Source organism: Saccostrea cucullata, unplaced genomic scaffold, assembly GCF_032062105.1.
Source record: "Saccostrea cucullata isolate Sc308-1 unplaced genomic scaffold, CSIRO_AGI_Scuc_v1 ctg4323, whole genome shotgun sequence".
In the NCBI taxonomy this organism is placed as follows: domain Eukaryota; kingdom Metazoa; phylum Mollusca; class Bivalvia; order Ostreida; family Ostreidae; genus Saccostrea; species Saccostrea cuccullata.
This window is the reverse complement of record NW_026936463.1, coordinates 12,401-34,468: the sequence shown is the minus strand read 5'-3', so window position 1 is coordinate 34,468 and position 22,068 is coordinate 12,401. Positions and strand designations below refer to the sequence as shown.

Here is a 22,068-nt window from a genome sequence, read left to right as displayed (position 1 = left end):
CCGGAGGTCTATTTTGGGGGGGGGGTCCTGTCCTCAAGCACCTGTGCCATTTACAGGTTTTAGATCAACAACTTAATAAAGTGAGACTAAATGTTCCCGTGAATGATCTTCATAATTATGTATTTTTAAAAAGTTGGATTTCTGTAATTTATGTAATCGTGTTAATTCAGGATTACAACATTGTCAGTGTTGAAAAGAATTTCTAAGAGATTTTTTTTTTCATTTTTCCCCATAGGTTTTGTAGATATCCTGTCCGTGTCTCAAATGAGAATAGGGGTCTGCCTTGCACACCAAACTCTATGGAAAATATTTTAGAACATGGTCATGCCATGTACCACCTGGTTTGATGAGTTAAATGTGAAAGAACAAAGATTGGTCACAAACCTGCACAGGATTAAATCAACAAGTGCCAAGTGGTGTGTCCCATGTATGTACAGCTGAGTTGCACATGACTGGATTTCAATGATTTAATTATCATGTTTAGAACTTCAATTTTTTCAACTATACTGTGTATATCCAGAATGTGATTATAATTAACTTTTGTATATCATAATAACTCAAAGACAAACTACATCAATATAAATATTAAATAATATAATGTGACTGTAAATGAAATATTATTAAAATCATTGTTACATTTAATTTTAGACTTTTCCTTTTCTATATTGAGCTTATATTGGTGAGCACTGTTTTAGATGTAAATGTATGGCATATTTAATGTCTTTTTAAAATATTTATTTTCAATGTAATCAATCACAACTGCAAAAAGCAAAATCATAATCGCTGAGCATCATGTTCAGCAGCTTTGAAGAACAAACAATAGTAATTATTTTATATATGCAAGATCTACTGCCATTATGATCAAACTGTTTGATCTTGAATCAACTGCTTAATAGAAGTTTTAATAACTTACTGTAGCTCAAAACACATAGGCACTTGTAAATCTTATCCTTTTTTTTTCTTTTTATGAAATTATACTCCCTATACCTTGTTAGGTAGGAATTTAGGGAAAATGTTCTTTTTTTTATATTAAAAGAATCATATTTAAATGGGAACAACTTTATCCCTTTTAGCCCTATGGTAAATTTCAAACCCTAAAAAAGTTAGACAAGCTAAAAAAAAAAAAGGAAAATGTGTCCATTTCGTACAAACTCGAAAATCCTGTCGGGGGTGGGTTGGGGGGGGGGGTGTAGGATCGAACTTCTTGCCTACATTATAATAAAAAAAATGGGGTGGATATAGGCTTGCCAAAGAATACTCCTATTAGTACTCATTACTTGTGTTACTGTACCCTAGTCATGCATAGGGGTCTGTTGCGATATCAGCGTTGTCAAACACTGCTATTAAGCATAAGATGTTTGCTCTTTAAAAAATTCACGTATCAATAGGCCTATCTGTTTCTTATATATGAACTTTTTTTTCATCGAGCAGCATCTTGAGCAACCTCGCATGCAATTTGACAGCTTCTCTTTGATCATGGTCATCATCTGTCATGTTAAATACTCAAACTGTATAGCTTTTTATACACTTAAAAACAAGATAAATACCTCAAAAGCTGCTCAAAGAACTCTTTAGTGTATTAGTAAAAAGAATTTGGTACATTCGGCAAAAGTTTAATTCATTCCATGCTAAAATATCTCGACAATGTAGGTGTAAATAACGTAATCTTTGTACTGCCGGATGTTTTCTATACATCCCGGTGAGGGCGCTGCAATCGGAGGGAGATCGTATAGTGATATCTATTGTGACGTCATAGGAGTCGGCGATCCCTTCGCTTTAGGTCTATGTTTTCACTAAAACCAGTTTGAACCGGTTAGGCTAGACTGTCTAGACTCTGAAGCGTGACGTCATAATCACATTCTTGAAATGTTTTTTGCACACGGCGCATTTTTACCTGTGCAGTCAGCATAAACAAAAAAACGTAGTACCTACGTACCCATGTAAACAGTGTAAACAACTCCAGTATTTAAGGCGAATAGGTTAGGGTTAGTTAGGGGGATAGGGTTAGTTAGGGGGTTAGGGTTAGTTAGGGTTAGGGTTAGGGTTAGTTAGGGCTAGTTAGGGGTAGGGGTTAGGGTTAGTTAGGGTTAGGGTTAGGGCTAGGGTTAGGGTTAGGGTTAGGGGGGATAAGGGGTTAGGGTTAGAACTCCACTCAGTTGACCCACTTATCCCCTCAGCCTCAGAACTGATCACATGATTTCTCTCAGCCAATCAGAATCTTCCGGGCTATCGGGAATGCTTATACTACTAACAGTCTTGTTTAAAGTTAACATTTCAACAATTCCATGGTCAGTACAAAGATATTGTCAGCAAATAATTTTTTTCTTGATTTACCCTTCTAATAAAAATCAAATTTTCACTGGCTCCTTTCTTTCGTGATTGCTGCACGACGATCAATTTTTTTTTAAAGTAGTGAAGTTTTGATTTTAATCAGACTGGCTGACTGACGTATTTTGATTTTTTCCCTTTTGTCTGATCATGACAAGGAGCACCTAGCAGTGTCAACAGGAGATGATTACTTCTCCATGACACCTGATCACACCCCTGAATTGTTATTAATTTTTAGAGGTTCATGTTTTCTCTGCTCCCGTTTTAAATGGTTTCAATGGACTCTTGAGTTTGATAAGAGTTTGTTATCTTCAAAATATTTAATCAGTATAATTTGTACATCATATAATATTCTTTTATTTAAATCTCATATTCATACGAAAGTCGCGCTCTGTTTTTATATACAACAAAATATTCTTTCATAATTAACCCCCTCCCTCCTCTCTAAAATGAAAACCAAAGAACCGTAATTTTCAGTATCATAAATGGTTAGCCCCGACTCAAAATTTCAAAATTATAGACAGAAAAACTAAAAGACAAGACTGACTGATAAACGCAGACAAGGACTGCGTGATAGACAGACAAACTAACATACAAGTGTGACTGATGCATACAGAGATGGACGTCCGACTACCTGATAGACGGACAGACTGATAGACAAACTAACAGACAAGACTTACTGATATACACAGAGGAAAAACAACCTGATAGAAAAACTGACAGACAAACTTACAGACAAGTCTGACTAATATAAACAGAGAAAAACACTTATACTGTATTAACATAACTTCAGGTAGGACACAATAGATAGGCCAAAATTTTCTCAAATTCAGTTTTTCTGAAACTTTGACATTTTGTTTTAGCATACAAAATCTCTCTTTATATATTATATGGAAGAAATTCAACCACACATTTTTTGCCCACATAGTCTGAAATATTTCCTATCAGACCCCTGTAAGAAGATTGTGAAATCAGACGTTCGACTTGAAAATTAGTCGTATTTTAGAATTATCAATTGATCTATTGCAAAGTGTAATACTTTTAATAAAGATAACCTTTTTGTTACTTTAAATCAGTAAGTCATATTGATACTGGGAAATTTAAATAAAAATATTAAGTAAAAATAGAACATACATAGCGTCGGAATTGAAAATTCACATGTAAGTATCCAACAGTTTAAGTTTTCGTAAGAGAAAATGTATAATTCTATTTTTACAAAAAATCAACAGAATGATTCAAATGGATCTTAGAATAAAATGTGTAAAAATAAAGAAAATTGAACCGGTGGTTTCAGATATTTTGGTGATTTAAAAAATTTCAATGGCAAAAAAACTAAGATTCAGTTGATGAGGTCACAATATATGACCTTTGACCTTGACCTTTGTAGTACATAAAGAATGGAGACTCCTCATATATGTGTCCAAATATCAGCCCTCTACTATTTATCGAACAAAAGTTACACTGCATTTTATAACAGACTGTTACTTGCTTGTTTATTGCACTTAGAATGTAAGCTCCCAAGTGTCGACTAATATATAGGATTCTCTGATTTTTTCACAAACCTGCCAAAACTTATTATTTTTCTTACAGGGATCATTCATTGCTATCAATATAGTAATATTCTTCTTTTTTTCTCCAGTACTTTTTAAGAAATGGGTTAAAATAGAATCCACAGGTGTTTTGTCCTACCTTAATCATCAGATATTGTAAACCAAGTTTTTCATGTGCAAGAAATATCTGCGAGGTTTGAGACCTACATCAACTCCTGAATACTAATAGCCATGAACCATTTATTTTGCTCTGTATTTGTAGAGAATATTTCCTCAGTCCTGAAAATCTTGCATACTGAATTTAAACTGAAAAATAGCAAATAAAAGATAACGCAAATAATAGTTGATTTACAATATTTTCTTCATTTAACGCAATGTTTTTTTTTAAACATGTTCCTAGTTTAATCAAGTTGAATGTCATCTGAAATCTCCTGTCTGAAGTGTTCCTTATAATTATCATGTGTTGAGTTGTTGAACATCAAGTTGGTATAAATGAAATACATACAAGAAGGCAAATAGTTTTTTTTCCTTTTTATTAAAAATTTGTATTGTAATATGAAACATGACATTTGATAAACACACAACTAAGATGATCTGACAATGATACACACTCACACTTCAAATCACACATAGGAATGTGTACCCTACCACAGTCAAAACATACAGGTCGGTATTCTACCCTTCCTAGGTCAAAACAATAGAAGTTAACAACCCCCTAATGCACAAACAATGACAGTCCATTCTAACATTTAAATGCAGAATAATATCCCTCAATTGATAATACAGATAAGATATAGGGGCTAGATACTTGATTTCTGTATGATATGGAATATATACTTATATTAATGTATCACACTTTATATATCAAGAGTTGTCAATGACTTCATGTTTTAATTACATCATGAAATGTTCAACATCTTGGCACACAAAAACATATCACAATTCACACTGTTGATTAATTGATTCTATAAATATTGATATCAGTCACACCAGCGAGTGCTTCGCATTTGCTGAGGTTTATCCAGGCAGAAAATGCTGGATCGATAGTTTTACAATGAAATTTGGGAAGTGTTTGTCCGCGAAGCCAGGAGCCTGATAAATGAAGTGGAGACTTCTGAGTCATTACAGGAACTGCTGAGTTCCTCTCCAAGCCACAAGCAAACAAGAGGTTCTCCTCCTACCCCTCACTGCTCTGTTTTTAGCGTGGCTAATTCTCGTGTACTCAAACACTGGCAAACACACATTCAGTGAAATTAATGGCGGTCTATAAAAAGCAGAAGCCCTCACTCCCCTCCCACCGTCACTTCTCGTGGTACGGTGTGAGAAATGTCGCCGTTCACCTGAGTGTGGTTACTAGGGAGACTAGTATCGTCCGAGAGTTCAGTAATTGTCAGAGAGTCTTTGGGTTTTTCCGTTTCCTCTGTTATTGCTGCCCCCTTCATGCTGACCTGCTGACGGAACTTCTCAATGTCTTCTTGGCTGAAATTTTCAAAAGAAACAATAATCACTGGGGCATCCATACATCTGTCTCAAAGATCCTTATACTTACACATTAAAACCTGTTTCTTCCCATACTTTATTAAACTTTCATTCAAGACTAAGTGCAAAATATAAGATTATCACGTCAATTATCATTACAGCTACAAGATTACCTATTCATTTCTAGCAGTGATACTTGCATAAGCATTACTTTGGTCTATAATGCAAAGACCTTGGTATAATAAAATGATTTACTATTCCAGTCACCTGATTTGTACAAAGAGATATCATTGATGACATTAAGAGTGTCAAGTACACTCGCTATGGAGGGAGAATTACCTGATTTGTACAAAGACGATGCCGTTGATGACATTTAGAGTGTCGAGCACGCTCGCTATAGAGGGAGTCTGAATGTGGAGGGGTGGTAAGGTTATACTCTTCTCTCCCTTGTAGATCTCGTTCATTTTCTTCTGAAACACGACGGCTTGTTGTGTCAGGTGTTTAAGGCATTCCGAGCTCTCCTTTGTTCTCTCATGTTCCTCTCCCAGCTAAAAAAAATATATACACAATAATCAGTCAAGCTCAATTTATACATCTCATTCCCTGATTTATCCTAATATTTACTCTTAAAGTTTATACAATAGTAATATTATAATTCACTCACCGTTTGTTTGTAGATGGCATAAGCCTCTTTTTCACTCTGTAGAGCCGCCCTGAAATCTCCACGGCAGGAATGAGTCCTAGCAACCAAGTGGTAGTTCATCGCAACCTTCATGCTTCTTTGACCAAAATATCTGAATAGAAAAAAAATACAATGACATTTTACTCTTTGTACATTTTTAACTGATAAAACAGAATTAAGTGATAAATTGATGTATTTTGTTTTCAGGTGAAAACAAATCTGACTTTGTATTGACTTCCAGAGCATGCTCCAGGAACCTCAGGGACAAATCAAACTCCTCGACAGCGTGGAGAATCAGTCCAACATTGCTCTGTGAAAGACGAGTTTAGTAATATTATCAAGCATTAATTACCAGTTTACATCAACAACCTAAGAAGACCACTCATTTTATAACTAAATATACAGGTATATTCTATAAATTTTAATCAGATCTTAAAAATATACATGTTCTACTAATCTCCTTAGAATTTACAGTTTACTGTTTTTGTATCTCTATTTGACCATTAAGTACTACCAGTGCTAAATTTGTTTGACCTTTGAGTACTTACATCAATCAGTGCCACCTCTGGATGATCCTCTCCGTGACAAAGTAAAGCCAGATATCGTGTTCTGTATATCAACCTTAGAGCACTGGACACCTGACTGTTGGCAAAGCAGTACAGGGCAAGATGGGCCTGAAGAATAAATTTCAAAGATTAAGTTTTACGGGAACCGAGGAATTTGAATTTAGAAATAACATTTCAACTTCGGTAGCTCTACTTACATATTCAGTGATTGTATTTGGGTTATCAATGCCCAAGACTCGTTCACTCATTAAAACTGCCCGTTGTTGGAAAGACATGGCCTACAAGAAACATTTAAGATGTTTTATGTACAGTTTCAATGAAGATATAAAATGATTACAGTGCCATCTACTGGCTGTAAAATGTTTTATGTACTGTTTCAATAAACATAACAAAAGATCACAGAGAGATCTACTGGCATTAAATCCCTACCTCTCCGTATTCTCCCATGATGTAATTGAGGCGAGCGAGAAGTCGAAGACACGCGGCGATCTCTGGGTGAAGAGCTCCGTACACGTTGTTCAGAAGATTGAGTGCCTCACTGATCAAGTCGTAGCCCTCCCGCAGTAAACCCTGCTGGATCTTATTCTGTCCACTCGTGAAGAAATGATAAGCATCGGAGGCCTGTAAAAGCAATGTTTTCATTTAAGTTTAGTTTAAAGCTCTAATGTTAAGCAACTTATACAATATGCTTCTCAAAGCTGTGTCAGTAATAAACACAATACCTTGGGGTGAATATGTTTGGCAACAGGGAAAACGTTCACAATATCTTCTTCATTAAAGATCTGTTTGTTCTTGATGTCCAGGTTGTATTCCTTGAGTAAGATCTGGATTCCTACACTCAGACAGAACGACCTCAGCATAGAGACTCGCTGGAGTCCGTACTTCTCCACAGCATGCTCGACGGAATCACTACAAACAAAACATGTACTAACATTACAGGAGGAAGATTCATACCACATACCTTAGAACGAGTTATTTTAGTGACCAACAAATCTACTGATTATAAATTATTCTACATGAAGGCTTTATTAGTTTACATGAAGTTAATTTTTAAGGAACTTCAAGACATTTCTTTGCATTTCCAAGACAACATACGTGACTGAATATAAAAAGTGACATTTGTTTTTTGCATTGCGAAGACCAACACTACAATGAACAATGATCTTGATTTTTTTATCCAATGACATCCAGACACCTGACACCCAGTGTTTTCCCTTTATTTCAAAAGGTTAGAGATCAATTGTAAAGGGCTTTGAGCTGAGATTTATGACAAATCTCTGTGGACCTTACAACAACTAAACTTTTTTTTTCTAAGTGGCATTTTTGTCAATTGTAGCGTTCAATTTGGCCAGGAGCCGGTTCTCAGGGAAAACACTGGACATCCACAAAATGATACTGATCCTCAAGGAAAAACTGTCAAGAGTTATCTCGCTGTATATTGTATTACTTAATTATGTATAACTCACCAGTCCAGTTTGTAGTCAAAATACTCGGACACTTCTTCTGTGATTTTCTTCCACAGTTTGGAGGGCGTCTCATTGACCCACTCTGTATTGTCTACAACAGGTACATTCCATTAGATACAAAGAATGGAACTTACGATTTTGTAACACACAGATAAATGCTTGTATAAACACTCACCAATGCTCAAGAAAACAGATTTGTTTTTCTTGTTATTCTTCCTCTTAGCCTTCTTACTCTGCAACTGAAACAAAATTAATACATTTTGAATTTCTATGCAAGCAAAAATGTCTTTCAGCTAATTGACCTTGCCAATTTTAAATAATTTTATATTGTTTACAGAACACGTTTGTAATTTCACTTTCCAGGCCCTTTTTATGTTACCTCGTCCGCAGTGACCTGAGCGTGTGGCGTGGGATAAGATCCAATGTAACAGTTAAGGAAGTGACAGATAGCAGCTGACGTGTTCATCATGTCCACACCCTGCATGTACGACTTGAACAGGTGCTTAGCTGCACGGCAAATCAGTTCTGATATGACAATGGTCTGCAAAGAGAAAAACAACAACACTTACAAGGTTGTCCTCTAAGTCACAAGTATAAGTTGAAAAAGCATAGAAGTTTTCACATTTTGTTGTTGTTTGTTAGCAAATAAGAATAAACAGTTGTTTCAAATTGATATAACTTGTATATTCCTGGTAAAAGTTTAAATGTACTCACATAAACATATGACACAGAGGAGTACTTGGAGATCATTTCCCCCACTTTTCCAAGGTACCGGATGTTGATGCCCCTGGAATTGACAGTAATTGCATTTATTAACATTTAACAAACAGGCAATATTATTTCTTATGAATATTGGATCAATCATTCTCCAGTCATGTGTAACTTACTTGTTGTGTAGGGCCTCAGAGAGAGTAAAGCCATCAATTGGGGATGAAGTGTGCTCCATACAATCACTGATCTGAAAAAATAAAACCTTGATTACTTAAAAGTGAAGGAAATTTACAGTTAGTTTACATTTACAAATGAACGGCCTTGACAATGCTAGGAGGATTTGAAGATACAGTCAAACTTGTCTTAGCGGCCACCCGAAATCAACGGCCACTTGCAGTCAGCGGCCACTTTCAGTTCCCCCCGATGATTTTTACTATATATTTTAACTGGAATAAACGGCCACCTGTGTAACGCGGCCAGCGGCCACTCAAATCCTCCCCCAACAGCTTTATTGACACTGTAATAAGCGGCCATTTCGTCACTTGCTAAAGAAATTCACACCTTTCAGATTTTGATTACATAAAGAAGCCCTAATTGCTACTCTTGTAAAAACAAAGTGCTTCATATGGCATGATTATCTCGTGAATTTCACTATCAAGAGAGGATCGATAGGGATTAGTCACGCTCTACTGCATTTAACACCTGTGTTATGGAATGATTTTCAACTGCGTAAATACAAATCTCTGGTCAACTGGTTAATTTTATTTGTGTGTCTGTGTATATTAAATAGAAATTCTGACAGCTTTATAAACAATAAAATTAATCAGACTTTATAAACTTCAGCAAGTAAGTTAATTACCGATTAATTAAATTGGGGGGGGGTTACACTGCTGACTATCTTTTTAACATATGTAAGTGAAATTTTTATTGACATATTTTTACTTAGATTCCTATGCTTTATTTTATTTTCCATTAAACTGTATGTTTGTGTATTTTTTTCTTTATAAAAAGGGTAATAGTCAGGCACTGTATGTATTTCTTCAAATGAAAATTAAAAGAATTTTTTTAATAATTCAATTTAACAAAAGCACACTTGTGAATGCAAGATGTTTAACTAATATGTAGGAACAGAAACATGCACAAAACCTTAAACATTTCGAATTCTTTAATATTCTTTTTAAATGAGCTTTAATAATTATATATACACATAAAAAGCTTTTGTGAAATTGAACTGTTTAATTATGATTAATTAATTTAACTGTAGTGCTTAATGTTGTTTATTTATTAACCAAATGTCCTTTTCGAGGGCAAACTTGAATAAGAGGCCACCTGTCTTAAGTGGCCAGTTTCCAGACTTCCCAAAGGTGGCCTCTTAAAACAAGTTTGACTGTACTTCCAAAAGTTAGGATTTGACAATAGTTACTGTACTTACAAATGATGTAGATAGATATTTTTAAATGAAGAGATACTTACAAATGATGGGATTTGATGAAGAACAAGAAATTCAGCAGCATCTTTGACAAGTTTCTTCTGTTTCTGGAACTGGTCACTCTGAAAACACAAAGGAACCCATGAATAAAATACTGAGTACAGACTATCTATAAAATTCTTCTAGTTTAAGGAAAATTTGACATTCACTGTAAATGACAAAGATGCATAAACATGATGTGGAAATAAATGTACTATTATTGAAAATAAATCTTGATGCAATTCTGCCCTTTGAGTGTAACTTTCACTTTTTCTTTGTTACAATTATAAACACTAACCTTTTCATCAGCATGTTTGACATGTGGTTGGAATACATCTGGATTGAAGAGGATACTGAACTCTGCAAGCAATAAAACAATGAATTTAAGTTTACATTTTTCTCTAGACAGAGTAACGTTTTTGAAGGTTTAACACAATGAAGCACTAAAGCAACCACCTGTCCTGCTTTACCTGTTTCACTAAGAGATCCTACAGCTGTTGCTGCCTTCTTCACAATGTCTTTACTATTCTCTTCAACTGTTAAAAACAAAAAAAAACAAATGAAAAATAGCTAATTAATATATGAAAAATACTATTCACTAAGATTTGTAATCAATAAGCTAAGGTGACAGTTTTAGGAGTGTGTATCGGTAGACTTACATGATTCCCCGTCGGACCCGGTGAGGGCCTCCACGATTTTCTTGGCCTCGTCGATGTTCTCCGTGTCCGCCTTCTCCTTCTTCTCTTTGTCCTCCTCTCCTTTCTCCTCACTCTTCTCCTCCAGGCCGTCCAGCTCTATCTCCTGTGGAACCAGCTTCTGCTCCTAATTAAATTATAAGACTATAGATAAATACCTGACCATTTTTAGATAACACTTTGTGTAAGATACATACAAGTCTTGAGATGTTTGTAAAACAATTATGCCTCCCTCCCCAAAATAATTGGAATTTTTTCTAAGTCCAAGGGGCATAACTCTGTCCAAAACAGCCCAATCGTACCCAAAACAGAACATAAATCTGTATACCAAATTTCATTTCAATATGTGCAACCTCCGCGAAGAAAATGAACGGAAATTAATGGTTTACAGACCGACCGACAGACAGCAGAAAAGCAATATTCCCTCCCTTCTACAAAGGCATAAAAATGTTGATTTCTTGACAGCTCTATCTGTTACCTTGTTCTCGGCTGACTTTTTCTGGCTTTGTTGCTGAAGTTGCTGGAATTGGTAAGCTGCATGTCTCACAAATGCTACATATCTAGTCCTATAACAGATGGAAAAGAGCTACCATCAGGAGAAACAAGTTTGTAATAATGGGTAGCTTTAGATATAAATTTTTTTTGTCATTTCCTAATTGATCAATTCATCTGTATTATCATCATTTTAGACAGTATTGAAATAATAAATCAAAGGCCTGAAGGGCCACAATGGCGCTGTGCTTTAGATACAGTTAATTGTTTACACCTGTATTGATAATTTACTGGCCTACTGAACATAGACTGTTAGACATCGGCATTGTTTACGTAGATCAAGCTTGGGTTGGAAATGGAAGTTAAAAGTACAACCTAATTTACGAACCAAATCCGGAAATCGGGGATTTGGGCGATAAGAATGACCCGCCATGTCATAAAAAATAATCAGGTTAAGGGTCGAAAAGTAACCCGACGAAAGTGGGTGAGTTGGCAACTATGGAAAGAACTGCTGAAATTGTATGATTTTCAAGCAGTTTATGGAATAAATGCAAAAATTGGCATATATATTCCTACGCCAGATACACAAGGTTTTGGTTCGAGTACTATATTATTTGGCGCATGAAGAAAGCGGTGAGCAGTCAGAGATTTCCTCATAGCTAGATGAGCGCCATAAAAATAGCTTACATTACAAAGTGAAACTGGACAGTACAAATGGCTTATTTTAAATATAAATCTCTCAGATTAAAATACACAGAAACCTGTATGTTGTTATTTTGACTTACTCTACAAAAGCCTCGATCAGTTCCTGTCGTAGACACGCCAGTCTGTGAGGATGTTTCTTTGGATACCCGTGTTCCTGCATGATTTTACTCAGGGGCTCTTCTTCAACTGGAAACAAGATTTTTTTATTAAAAAAAAGATCATGGCAAACATGTCAATAGCTCCTTATGTCAGTCATATGTAATATGACGTTATATTGACTCTAGGACTATACTAAATTTAAAATCATAAATATCAACTAGCCCAATGTCTTCAGAAGACTCTGACTTACGCTGGAGGTAATTAATATCTGGAGGGAAAGTTCTCAGTAGATCTAGGATATAATGACGCTTGTCATTCCCAATGATTCCCTGAAAATATTAACAGAACTTTAAGAAGCCTGCCAATTCAACGACTCCCTAAAAATACTACAGCATTAACAGGTAGTTGAAAAAATGCACTTTTAATTAGTGAACTTAAGTTTTGAAAGAAAAAAATTTCCTTGTTTTTTTTTTTTTTTTTCGAGAACCTTAAAATGTTTTTTACCTTGCATTCAAGAGATGTATAGAGTTCCACTTCATCCCCTTTCTCACTAATAACCCTGAAAATAAACAAAAAATTTTCTTTTAAGTTTATGGTTTTAGCATCATGCATTTACTGACCGGATATTACATCAATCATTTACCCCCTGTAAAACAATGTGTGCTTCATTCGAGATTTCTTTGTTAGTATTCTCTTAACTGAGTTAAATATATGCAACAAAAAAAGAGAAAACAGAAAACTTACTTGTGTGGACAGATTTTCAGCTGTGGAGCAGTTTTTTGCAGCTAAAGAGAGAGAAAAGAATTTCATGTAAATTTTAAACAGCAAGAAATTTTCAATACATTGTACCACTAAAAGTTGTCACCCACTTGTACCTAGTCTACATGTATCCACTCACCAGTTCTACGTATTTATCACAGGTCACAACAGTCTTCCCAAAGTCAATAGAGCCGTACACAACAGACTGTTCTTGTTCTCTCTCCAGAATACCTAACAAAGAAAACCAAAGTCAATAGAGCCGTACACAACAGACTGTTCTTGTTCTCTCTCCAAGATACCTAACAAAGAAAACCAAAGTCAATAGAGCCGTACACAACAGACTGTTCTTGTTCTCTCTCTAGGATACCTAACAAAGAAAACCAAAGTCAATAGAGCCGTACACAACAGACTGTTCTTGTTCTCTCTCTAGGATACCTAACAAAGAAAACCAAAGTCAATAGAGCCGTACACAACAGACTGTTCTTGTTCTCTCTCTAGGATACCTAACAAAGAAAACCAAAGTCAATAGAGCCGTACACAACAGACTGTTCTTGTTCTCTCTCCAGGATACCTAACAAAGAAAACCAAAGACAATAGAGCCGTACACAACAGACTGTTCTTGTTCTCTCTCTAGGATACCTAGCAAAGAAAACCAAAGTCAATAGAGCCGTACACAACAGACTGTTCTTGTTCTCTCTCTAGGATACCTAACAAAGAAAACCAAAGTCAATAGAGCCGTACACAACAGACTGTTCTTGTTCTCTCTCCAGGATACCTAACAAAGAAAACCAAAGTCAATAGAGCCGTACACAACAGACTGTTCTTGTTCTCTCTCTAGGATACCTAACAAAGAAAACCAAAGTCAATAGAGCCGTACACAACAGACTGTTCTTGTTCTCTCTCCAGGATACCTAACAAAGAAAACCAAAGACAATAGAGCCGTACACAACAGACTGTTCTTGTTCTCTCTCTAGGATACCTAACAAAGAAAACCAAAGTCAATAGAGCCGTACACAACAGACTGTTCTTGTTCTCTCTCCAGGATACCTAGCAAAGAAAGGTCAACCCTTAAACAACTCACAAGAAAATCACACATTCTTCCCTAAAAACATGAGACAATTTGTGTAGAAGCTACAGTACTTCAAAGTCTTCAATTATCACCCAATTTATTCATTTCAGAAAACAATCTTGATTAGTTATTTGATGTATTCTAGTGTACTGCATATTGAAATCATATAAGTGGTATTATTCTTTGTTTAAATATGCAACAAGAGGGTCTCATTTCAAGATCAAGAACTGAGGAAAGATCTGACAACTAAATCTGTACCAGCCTATTTAATGTAGAAATGTACCTGGTATAATGGACTGGGCGGTGACCCTGTACCCCCGGTAGTCAATCACAGCTGTCCCCAGTGTGTAGAGCCCCTCAGTATCCAGGTTAAAGTACGCCTTCACGCCCTGTAGATCATTACCCTGGAAAACAGCAGTAACATTTTACCTCAGTGATATAACCTCTGATATACTAAAACAATAATTACAGAAATAAAACATTCTATCAGACAAATAAGCCACATAGAGTCAATATAAGAAGTATAATTCCAATCAAATCCCTACTTCAACAAGGCTTATAATAATACTCACCGGGGCAATATAAGCAGCGTAATCTCCACCAAAGTCCTTATAATGCTCTCTCACATCAAATCCAAGGCTGAAGAAAATGTTGTTCCAGATGAACATCTGCATCCTACAATACAAACGCCAATCATCAGTGTTTCATTTGTAATACAAATTGTTAATCCTTCAACACTCTCCTCTGATAAACAATTTTTTCATTCCTCGAGCACAACGATGTGTATATAAAAACATACTTGGTATCCTCCCCTGGGTTTATCGCCATGACGTTTCCGTCAATCACAGCTATAGCTCCACGTGTGGCAGCACCAACAAAGTCACTGTGCACCTACAAATGAAGTATAACAGGAAAGATTTTATTTCAGTTCATTTATACTAAATTTCAGGGACAATATGACATAAAAGCTACCCCCTGAATCAACGACTATACTCCTTTTAATTGTTGCAGACAATTTCTCATAATTTGTACTCAGCCTTACCTTAAACACTGCACGTTCTCTGATCAGTCTCTCTGGGAGGGTTTTCTTTGATAATTCACGAGTTGTCTGAATCTCTTCATTCCAGTCCCGAGTCTGCCCAGGAATGTGTTCCTCGTAACCCAGACGTGTGGAGAAGGCTATCAAACAATAACATAAACACTCAGTCCTTACTGAACAGCAACGTAAAGGGACAAATCTCTTCTCTCATAAGCATTTATATAAACAGTATTTTTTATATGAAGCCTTCAAAATCCTTGCAATGTGAAATCAGTGTTATGACATTCATAGGAGTGTTATAAGTAATCAAACAGGCACCCCAGTTAATGTTACTATTTATAGACACTGACCGTCCTCGGCCCTGATGTAGTCCACCGTATGCTCGGGCTGGGGGGCCATCCAGCTGTAGATCTGGTAGGGGGTGGGGACCCGCTCAAACGGGTGCTTCTGTCCCCGCTTCTTCAGAAGGATACTAAAGTTCCTCTTAAAACTTGGACTTATCTACAATGGCAGGACAAAATTAATGGTAAACATCAAATAATGCTACATTTATATGATATATGGGGTATACTCTTACATTAACTTGTGATATACTTTTCCTTTAACAAAACCTGCAGTGTACCTGATTTAGAAGATCTATGAGAGAGTGAGAGAGAAATTTCTGCTGAGCAGCTCTAGGATTGAATTCGTCTTCAGTTGACCTGAAACAAAGATGAAATAAATAAAGAAATTTTAAAAGGCATTCGTCTGAATCATAGATGATAAATAAACTAGACATTCCTTTTTTGTACAACACAAACGCAGCATGGGATGACAACTTACTGGTTGACATAGAACCCTCTGGTGGAGGCTGTAATGTGATATTTCTTGTCTTCCAGGGTTAGAACATACAGATACAGCAAATCACCTACAAATCAGAGAAGTAACCAGCTTCTGTAGAAAATCAAGCTTCATGTTAGACATTATAAATAATCTAAAATATATCATGAATGACATTCCCCCTACCATGCATTCTTCTGTTTCCGGGGGGAGGGTTCCATCCACTATATGTTAACACTTTCAAGCACTGTGGACCCTAAACAGAAAATTCTCATATTAAACTATGCAACCACTTCATTTCTAAGCAGTGAGGATTATTTTCAATAAAACCTACCTTCAGTTCCTTGAGTCCTGGGTGTAGAGGGAGTAGGGGCCGCTCCTTGCTGTTAGGCATTATGTAGTCAGGAGGTGTGCAGTCCACAGAGTCTGGTTTAGACCTTTTCTTGTCTAAAAAACACGATACTCAAATGATTAAAAGGCCTTATAGAAAACCTCTTCCTTCTATCAAAATTATCTTTCCGAATCATTCAAACCCTAGTTTGTTATTCTAAGGATCATTACATCAGTGTAATCTTAATATAAATTGAAACAAAAATTGTCAAAAAGAACGTAAGACTTGTATTATTTTAGCGTATCTCTAAGACTTGACTGATGCAGCTCTGAACTGACCTAAAATATCTCCTACAGTGACAGTGTTGAGGAAGGACAGAGAGTTACAGTCCACTCCGTTATATGTATCAGCGGGGTCCACAGACTTCAGTAAATCTCGGATGTGACGAACGTGTATACGGGCTTCTCTTACTGTGTAAGGCTCTGTAAGTAATCAATCATATACCGTTATTCTACCTCCCTCAAAGCTTGCACAAAATATTTGAATTTACACTTTTATAAATTGTACTTTTTAACAAACTTCACTCGTAGGAAAAAACTCACCTTCAACAACTTTGATGACTGAGCCCTCTTTTAGTCCTTCTATGCTTTTGAGTTCTGCAAAGTTGTCTAGTGTGACTCCGTCCAGCTGTAGTGAGAAGCAGGTCCTAATACAGGTGTCTTCTCTGTCCATCAACACCTGGTGTATCTCCTGGACCAGCTCCATAGAGCTCACCTGTAAAGGTAAAACTAATAAACAACAACTCCACAGAGCTCACCTGTCAGAATCAAGGTAACACTGATAAAACACAGCTCCATAGAGCTCACCTGTCAGAATCAAGGTAAAACTGATAAACCACAGATCCATAGAGCCCACCTGTCAGAATCAAGGTATTAAAATCTGATAAACCACAGCTCCATAGAGCTCACCTGTCAGAATCAAGGTAAAACTAATAAACCACAGCTCCATAGAGCCCACCTGTCAGAATCAAGGTAAAACTGATAAACCACAGCTCCATAGAGCCCACCTGTCAGAATCAAGGTAAAACTGATAAACAAAAGCTCCATAGAGCCCACCTGTCAGAATCAAGGTAAAACTGATAAACCACAGCTCCATAGAGCCCACCTGTCAGAATCAAGGTAAAACTGATAAACCACAGCTCCATAGAGCTCACCTGTCAGAATCAAGGTAAAACTGATAAACCACAACTCCATTGAACCCACCTGTCAGAATCAAGGTAAAACTAATAAACCACAGCTCCATAGAGCTCACCTGTCATAATCAAGGTAAAACTAATAAACCACAGCTCCATAGAGCTCACCTGTCATAATCAAGGTAAAACTAATAAACCACAACTCCATTGAACCCACCTGTCAGAATCAAGGTAAAACTAATAAACCACAGCTCCATAGAGCTCACCTGTCATAATCAAGGTAAAACTAATAAACCACAGCTCCATAGAGCTCACCTGTCATAATCAAGGTAAAACTAATAAACCACAGCTCCATAGAGCTCACCTGTCATAATCAAGGTAAAACTAATAAACCACAGCTCCATAGAGCTCAGAATTAAAACTGATAATCACAAGCTTATACAAGCCATCCATCAACTTTGTCAAATTACAAGCCAAGAACAACTTTTCTATGTGGCACAGTTACACAATCATTGTGTTGTATGCACAATACATTTCATTAAAAACATCCTTTCCTAAACTTTGTTTTATGTTCTTTGTAGTGAATAAGCTTGTAGTGCAATATCCATATTTTAAACATGAAAAATATGTTTGAAAAGCTTACAATTGCTCTTAAAATGTAATAAATGACTTCTTAAGGCACATAAGGCACAATACAATACACAGAAAATACAGAGAGACAATTACACTCATACAACAAATGACAATGTTATGTGTAGCTCTTCAAAAAGCTAAATGACTGTAATTGCTATAACTACTTAATTATTACGTTGACAGATAGCCTTACTGGTAGTTCTATGGGATTGCCGCCTGGGATCTGAATCTCCACGTTAAATCCCGTGTCCTGGATCAGCACGATCTCTTTATCATTCTTCTCCCCCTCCACCCCGGCCCCACCCCCAGGCTTCTCCTCCGTGTGACCCTCCTCCTGGCTCCCGTTTACCAGGGGCACCACTGAACCATCCTTCTCCTTCATCTTCTCTGAAATCATAAAAAACAAAGTTAACTGTCGTTACCATTTATAAAGCTGGATATTTCTTTAATCACGCTAGGGCAGATGCCGTTTTAGGCTCCCTGCTGGGTAAACCTCTCTAGCAGTCATTTGACACAGACAAATCTGGCTAAGTCTGAATAAAGTCTGTATAAATCATATCACTACTCTAGCTATTTAATGCAGATCAATATCCGCTGACACTCATTAAAGTTCACAGATTAAGAAACTGTATGAAATCTTAGTTACAGTTCACAAGTCAAAGAACTTTTATAATTAAATATGTAAAGCATTTTAAAATATGTAAGCATTTTTTTCTTCATTGAAAACAGAAATGTTCATTAGGGCTAAACATTTTTACTTTGTCAACATTACATAGTCATAAACCTTATTTGTTTTAAACTAAGGTACCTTTATTCTATGCATTCTAATTATAATCAGTATATTTAATTAGTCATATGAATAAACACCTGATTTTAAACCTACATTCAGTAATACAATTTGATCTTTTTTTTTTTACTTCAAATTTAATGCACCATTTGTTTATTGTGCATGTACTAATGACACTTCCTGGGCAAACCCCTAATCTGTTTACTTCATTTTGTATTTCCTGGGTTACCTTTGAAATCACATGGAGATTTGTAACTTATGTGCCTGAATTAAACATCGGATTATATTAAAAGGTAATTCCTTGTGATATGGATATGAACACCATGAAGATGTCGTCTGAATTGATATCTGGTTCATAAGCATTTCCATTACTTCCTTAGTTTAATTTAAGACACTGAAAAATGTGTCAAGGTAGCTACACCAATCCTATAATGGCTATTAATAATAACATCCCTATCTACATTAACATCACAGTATCATACAACTAATATGTTAATTTACTTAGTAGATCGGACATGTACATTCATTTAAAGTAGTAGCACAGGAAATGTATGCTTACAAAAATGCAGTTCAAATTAAAATCAGAAAACTTTTTGTATGTATATAAATGGTTTCTGCTATTTGATTTTCAAGTGCTCATTTGTACCTTTCTCATGTTATAGTGTTTCCCTTATTTTTATACAAATTAGAAATGACTTATTGTTGGCCAGGCATATCTGTAAGTTAGTAGAGAAATTAGTTTCCCTCCAAATGAAAGTTCTGGTAGTGCATATCCCTAGCTGCAATATTTAAAACGCCAATATGGTATGGTTCAATTTTCATTTGGGATGGATTTTCCTCAACCAAAAAAATTTTTCAATCACTCTGAGAATGTATTGAGTTAGACTCAGCAATGAAACAAGTGTGATAGAGTGATAGTTTTATCCCTAGATGTATCATCCAGGTAAATTGTAGTCAGCTGGGAAATATACCTATAAATTTAAAAAAAAGAGAATTCAACTTTTCTATAGAACATTTTGTGTTCAAATATAAAATGTATATCATCTTGAACCAGTATCTGAAGCAAGTCTACTGGTAAACTTTAACTTGTCAAGTAAAGGTAGGTCAAAGTCTGATCCAGGTAAGGCTAATAGTTATTTTGGAATGAGACCTGCTCTAAAAACTTCAATCTCCACTCTGATCATTCTTATGAAAAATGCAAGCTGAAAATGCAGCATCTGAAACCTGAATAGCACAAGGAAACAAATTACCTACACCTATCCTCCTCCCTCCCGGTGGAGCACAAGGTCAATGAAATAATCGTATTAATTAATTAATTAAATGCACTCAAATGATCATAGACAAAAAAAAACTGCTCAAAAACTTCAATTTGGAATAAAGCTGAGGTTTAAGTTAATTCCTAAATCTTTGTTGAAATGTGTGTGATTTAAAGAAAAATATTAAGGGTTAACTTGAAAAAACCTTGGTCAGTAATGGGAGAGGAGTAAAAAGCAGCAGATTACAGACCTGGATTCAAATCAGTTATGTTCTGCAATTAATCAAGAAATTTTGATTAATTTTTTAAGCTTCTCAAAAGTTTTTTTTAATATCAGTAAATATTTTCTAGGTCCTGATCATATCACAGACAGAATCTGGATTTTTTAAATAATTTTTTAAAAATATTAATATTACAACAAATTGTGTTCAATGTCACACATTTAAGGTGAGTATAATTAAATTCTACTTCAGTGTTTATTTCCTAAAGAGCTTCAAAGTGAATGTTTTGAGTCAGTGTAATGCATGGTATGTATTATTCCTCTTGTTTATATATCAACACATGCATGATCACGTACTTTTTAAGACAATATAGGCCTTGGGCTACATTGCAATGTTGTCCATTAATTCAAAATGACATGCACACCACATCATAAATTAACATTTTGAATATCTCTAAATCCCAGAAACTCGTCGGCAGTCAGCTGTTTGTTTAGGCCACACGAACTACATTTCGACCCAGACGACCTTGAAAACTTGCGTACGATTAATAAATAATAGCACGTGGTTAAAAGTTTTTAAAACAAATAAATTTTAGCAAATGTGAAAATCACACAATTTAAAAGGAATTATTATATGCGTAATTCAAATTATGCACGGAACTTGCCATACACACAGGAAAAAGGTTGCATAACGAGTCGAGATACCATTGCATAAACATTCATCAAATCATCAATGAAAATTCTTTAAAACGAGATTAAAAAACTAAAAGTAAACATCGAAACATGATTTAATTTAATAACTTAAAGGATACTTAGGTTATTTCACCAGACATTGAGCAGAAATACAATTTTGTCCCTTTTCCGTCGTCTGCATGAATAGAAACCATCAAACTTTCTAATAAAACATAAAACAAACTCACCTTCAGTATTTACTGTTACTGTCACACACTTAGATTTAGGTGAACCATTCTGCAAAGTTGTATCATGACTTTCTTCACTGTCTTGACTTGAAATACCTGCCATTGAGCATTGACTTTCACAGGAAAACACGTGCGTTCCGTCTTAGGAGATTGTCCTACATATGCACGTTTCACCTCAAAATTCCAAGTCGGTTAAACGCTTAAAAGAATCTGGTAAAAGTAGATACCGTAAGTCCCCTTTTCATGCCCGAATTTGCTAGAGATATATAATAATGAAAGAATTTTTTGGAATGCATTAAACCAAATCTAAACTAAACTATATGTTGCAAATATTGATTTCTATGTTGTATGAATTTTTTCTTTGCCAAATGATGGTTAACACCTAAAGATATCATATACAGTGTATAAAAAAAATTAAGTTATATCTAATGGACTGTGATCCCCGCCTCTTTAAACCGTTAAAAATAATCAGATAATTTATGCATTTCCATCTTCTAATAAATAATTTCTTTTAAATCTAATCAGATGATTTTTGCTCATTTTTTTTCTTTAATTGAAAAAAAAAATAATTTTAAGAAAGATAACTTGTTAACTAATGGATGCGTTTTTATTTTACAAGCCCCCCCCCCCGAATCAACTGAGATATATTATACTTGTATGCAGGTGATGAAGGTATCATGATTATACCATAAACCTAAATTGAATCTCTATGATTAGACATAGGTAATTTCTGAAAATTAAGTAAGCAACGTTTCATACTTCAAACTATTTTACATTTGAATCTAACGCTATTGCTGTTAATG

At 35.5% G+C, this 22,068-nt stretch overlaps 1 protein-coding gene across 2 annotated transcripts; it reads right to left on the bottom strand.

The window, feature by feature from the left end:
• Positions 1-4,394: 4,394 nt before the first annotated feature.
• On the bottom strand, positions 4,395-21,462 carry LOC134245654 (clustered mitochondria protein homolog). Of its 2 annotated transcripts, none has more exons than XM_062727932.1 (36): positions 21,258-21,462; positions 18,277-18,465; positions 16,861-17,032; positions 16,597-16,740; positions 16,262-16,374; positions 16,114-16,183; positions 15,931-16,015; positions 15,731-15,809; positions 15,459-15,609; positions 15,112-15,248; positions 14,869-14,960; positions 14,642-14,744; positions 14,353-14,473; positions 13,140-13,231; positions 12,986-13,026; positions 12,746-12,800; positions 12,492-12,570; positions 12,223-12,328; positions 11,424-11,511; positions 10,910-11,072; positions 10,721-10,786; positions 10,549-10,610; positions 10,256-10,333; positions 8,959-9,029; positions 8,786-8,858; positions 8,451-8,612; positions 8,247-8,310; positions 8,072-8,162; positions 7,328-7,514; positions 7,035-7,226; positions 6,803-6,883; positions 6,588-6,713; positions 6,264-6,349; positions 6,022-6,151; positions 5,697-5,905; positions 4,395-5,357 (listed from the first exon to the last, which is right to left on the bottom strand). In XM_062727932.1, the coding sequence occupies exons 1-36, from the start codon at positions 21,366-21,368 to the stop codon at positions 5,162-5,164; spliced, it is 4,065 nt and encodes a 1,354-aa protein (XP_062583916.1). In that variant the 5' UTR covers positions 21,369-21,462; the 3' UTR covers positions 4,395-5,161. The 2 variants fall into 2 exon arrangements, with proteins under 2 accessions (XP_062583916.1, XP_062583917.1); XM_062727933.1 differs by having other exon boundaries at positions 18,277-18,470; positions 21,266-21,462.
• Between the last annotated feature and the right edge of the window lie 606 nt (positions 21,463-22,068).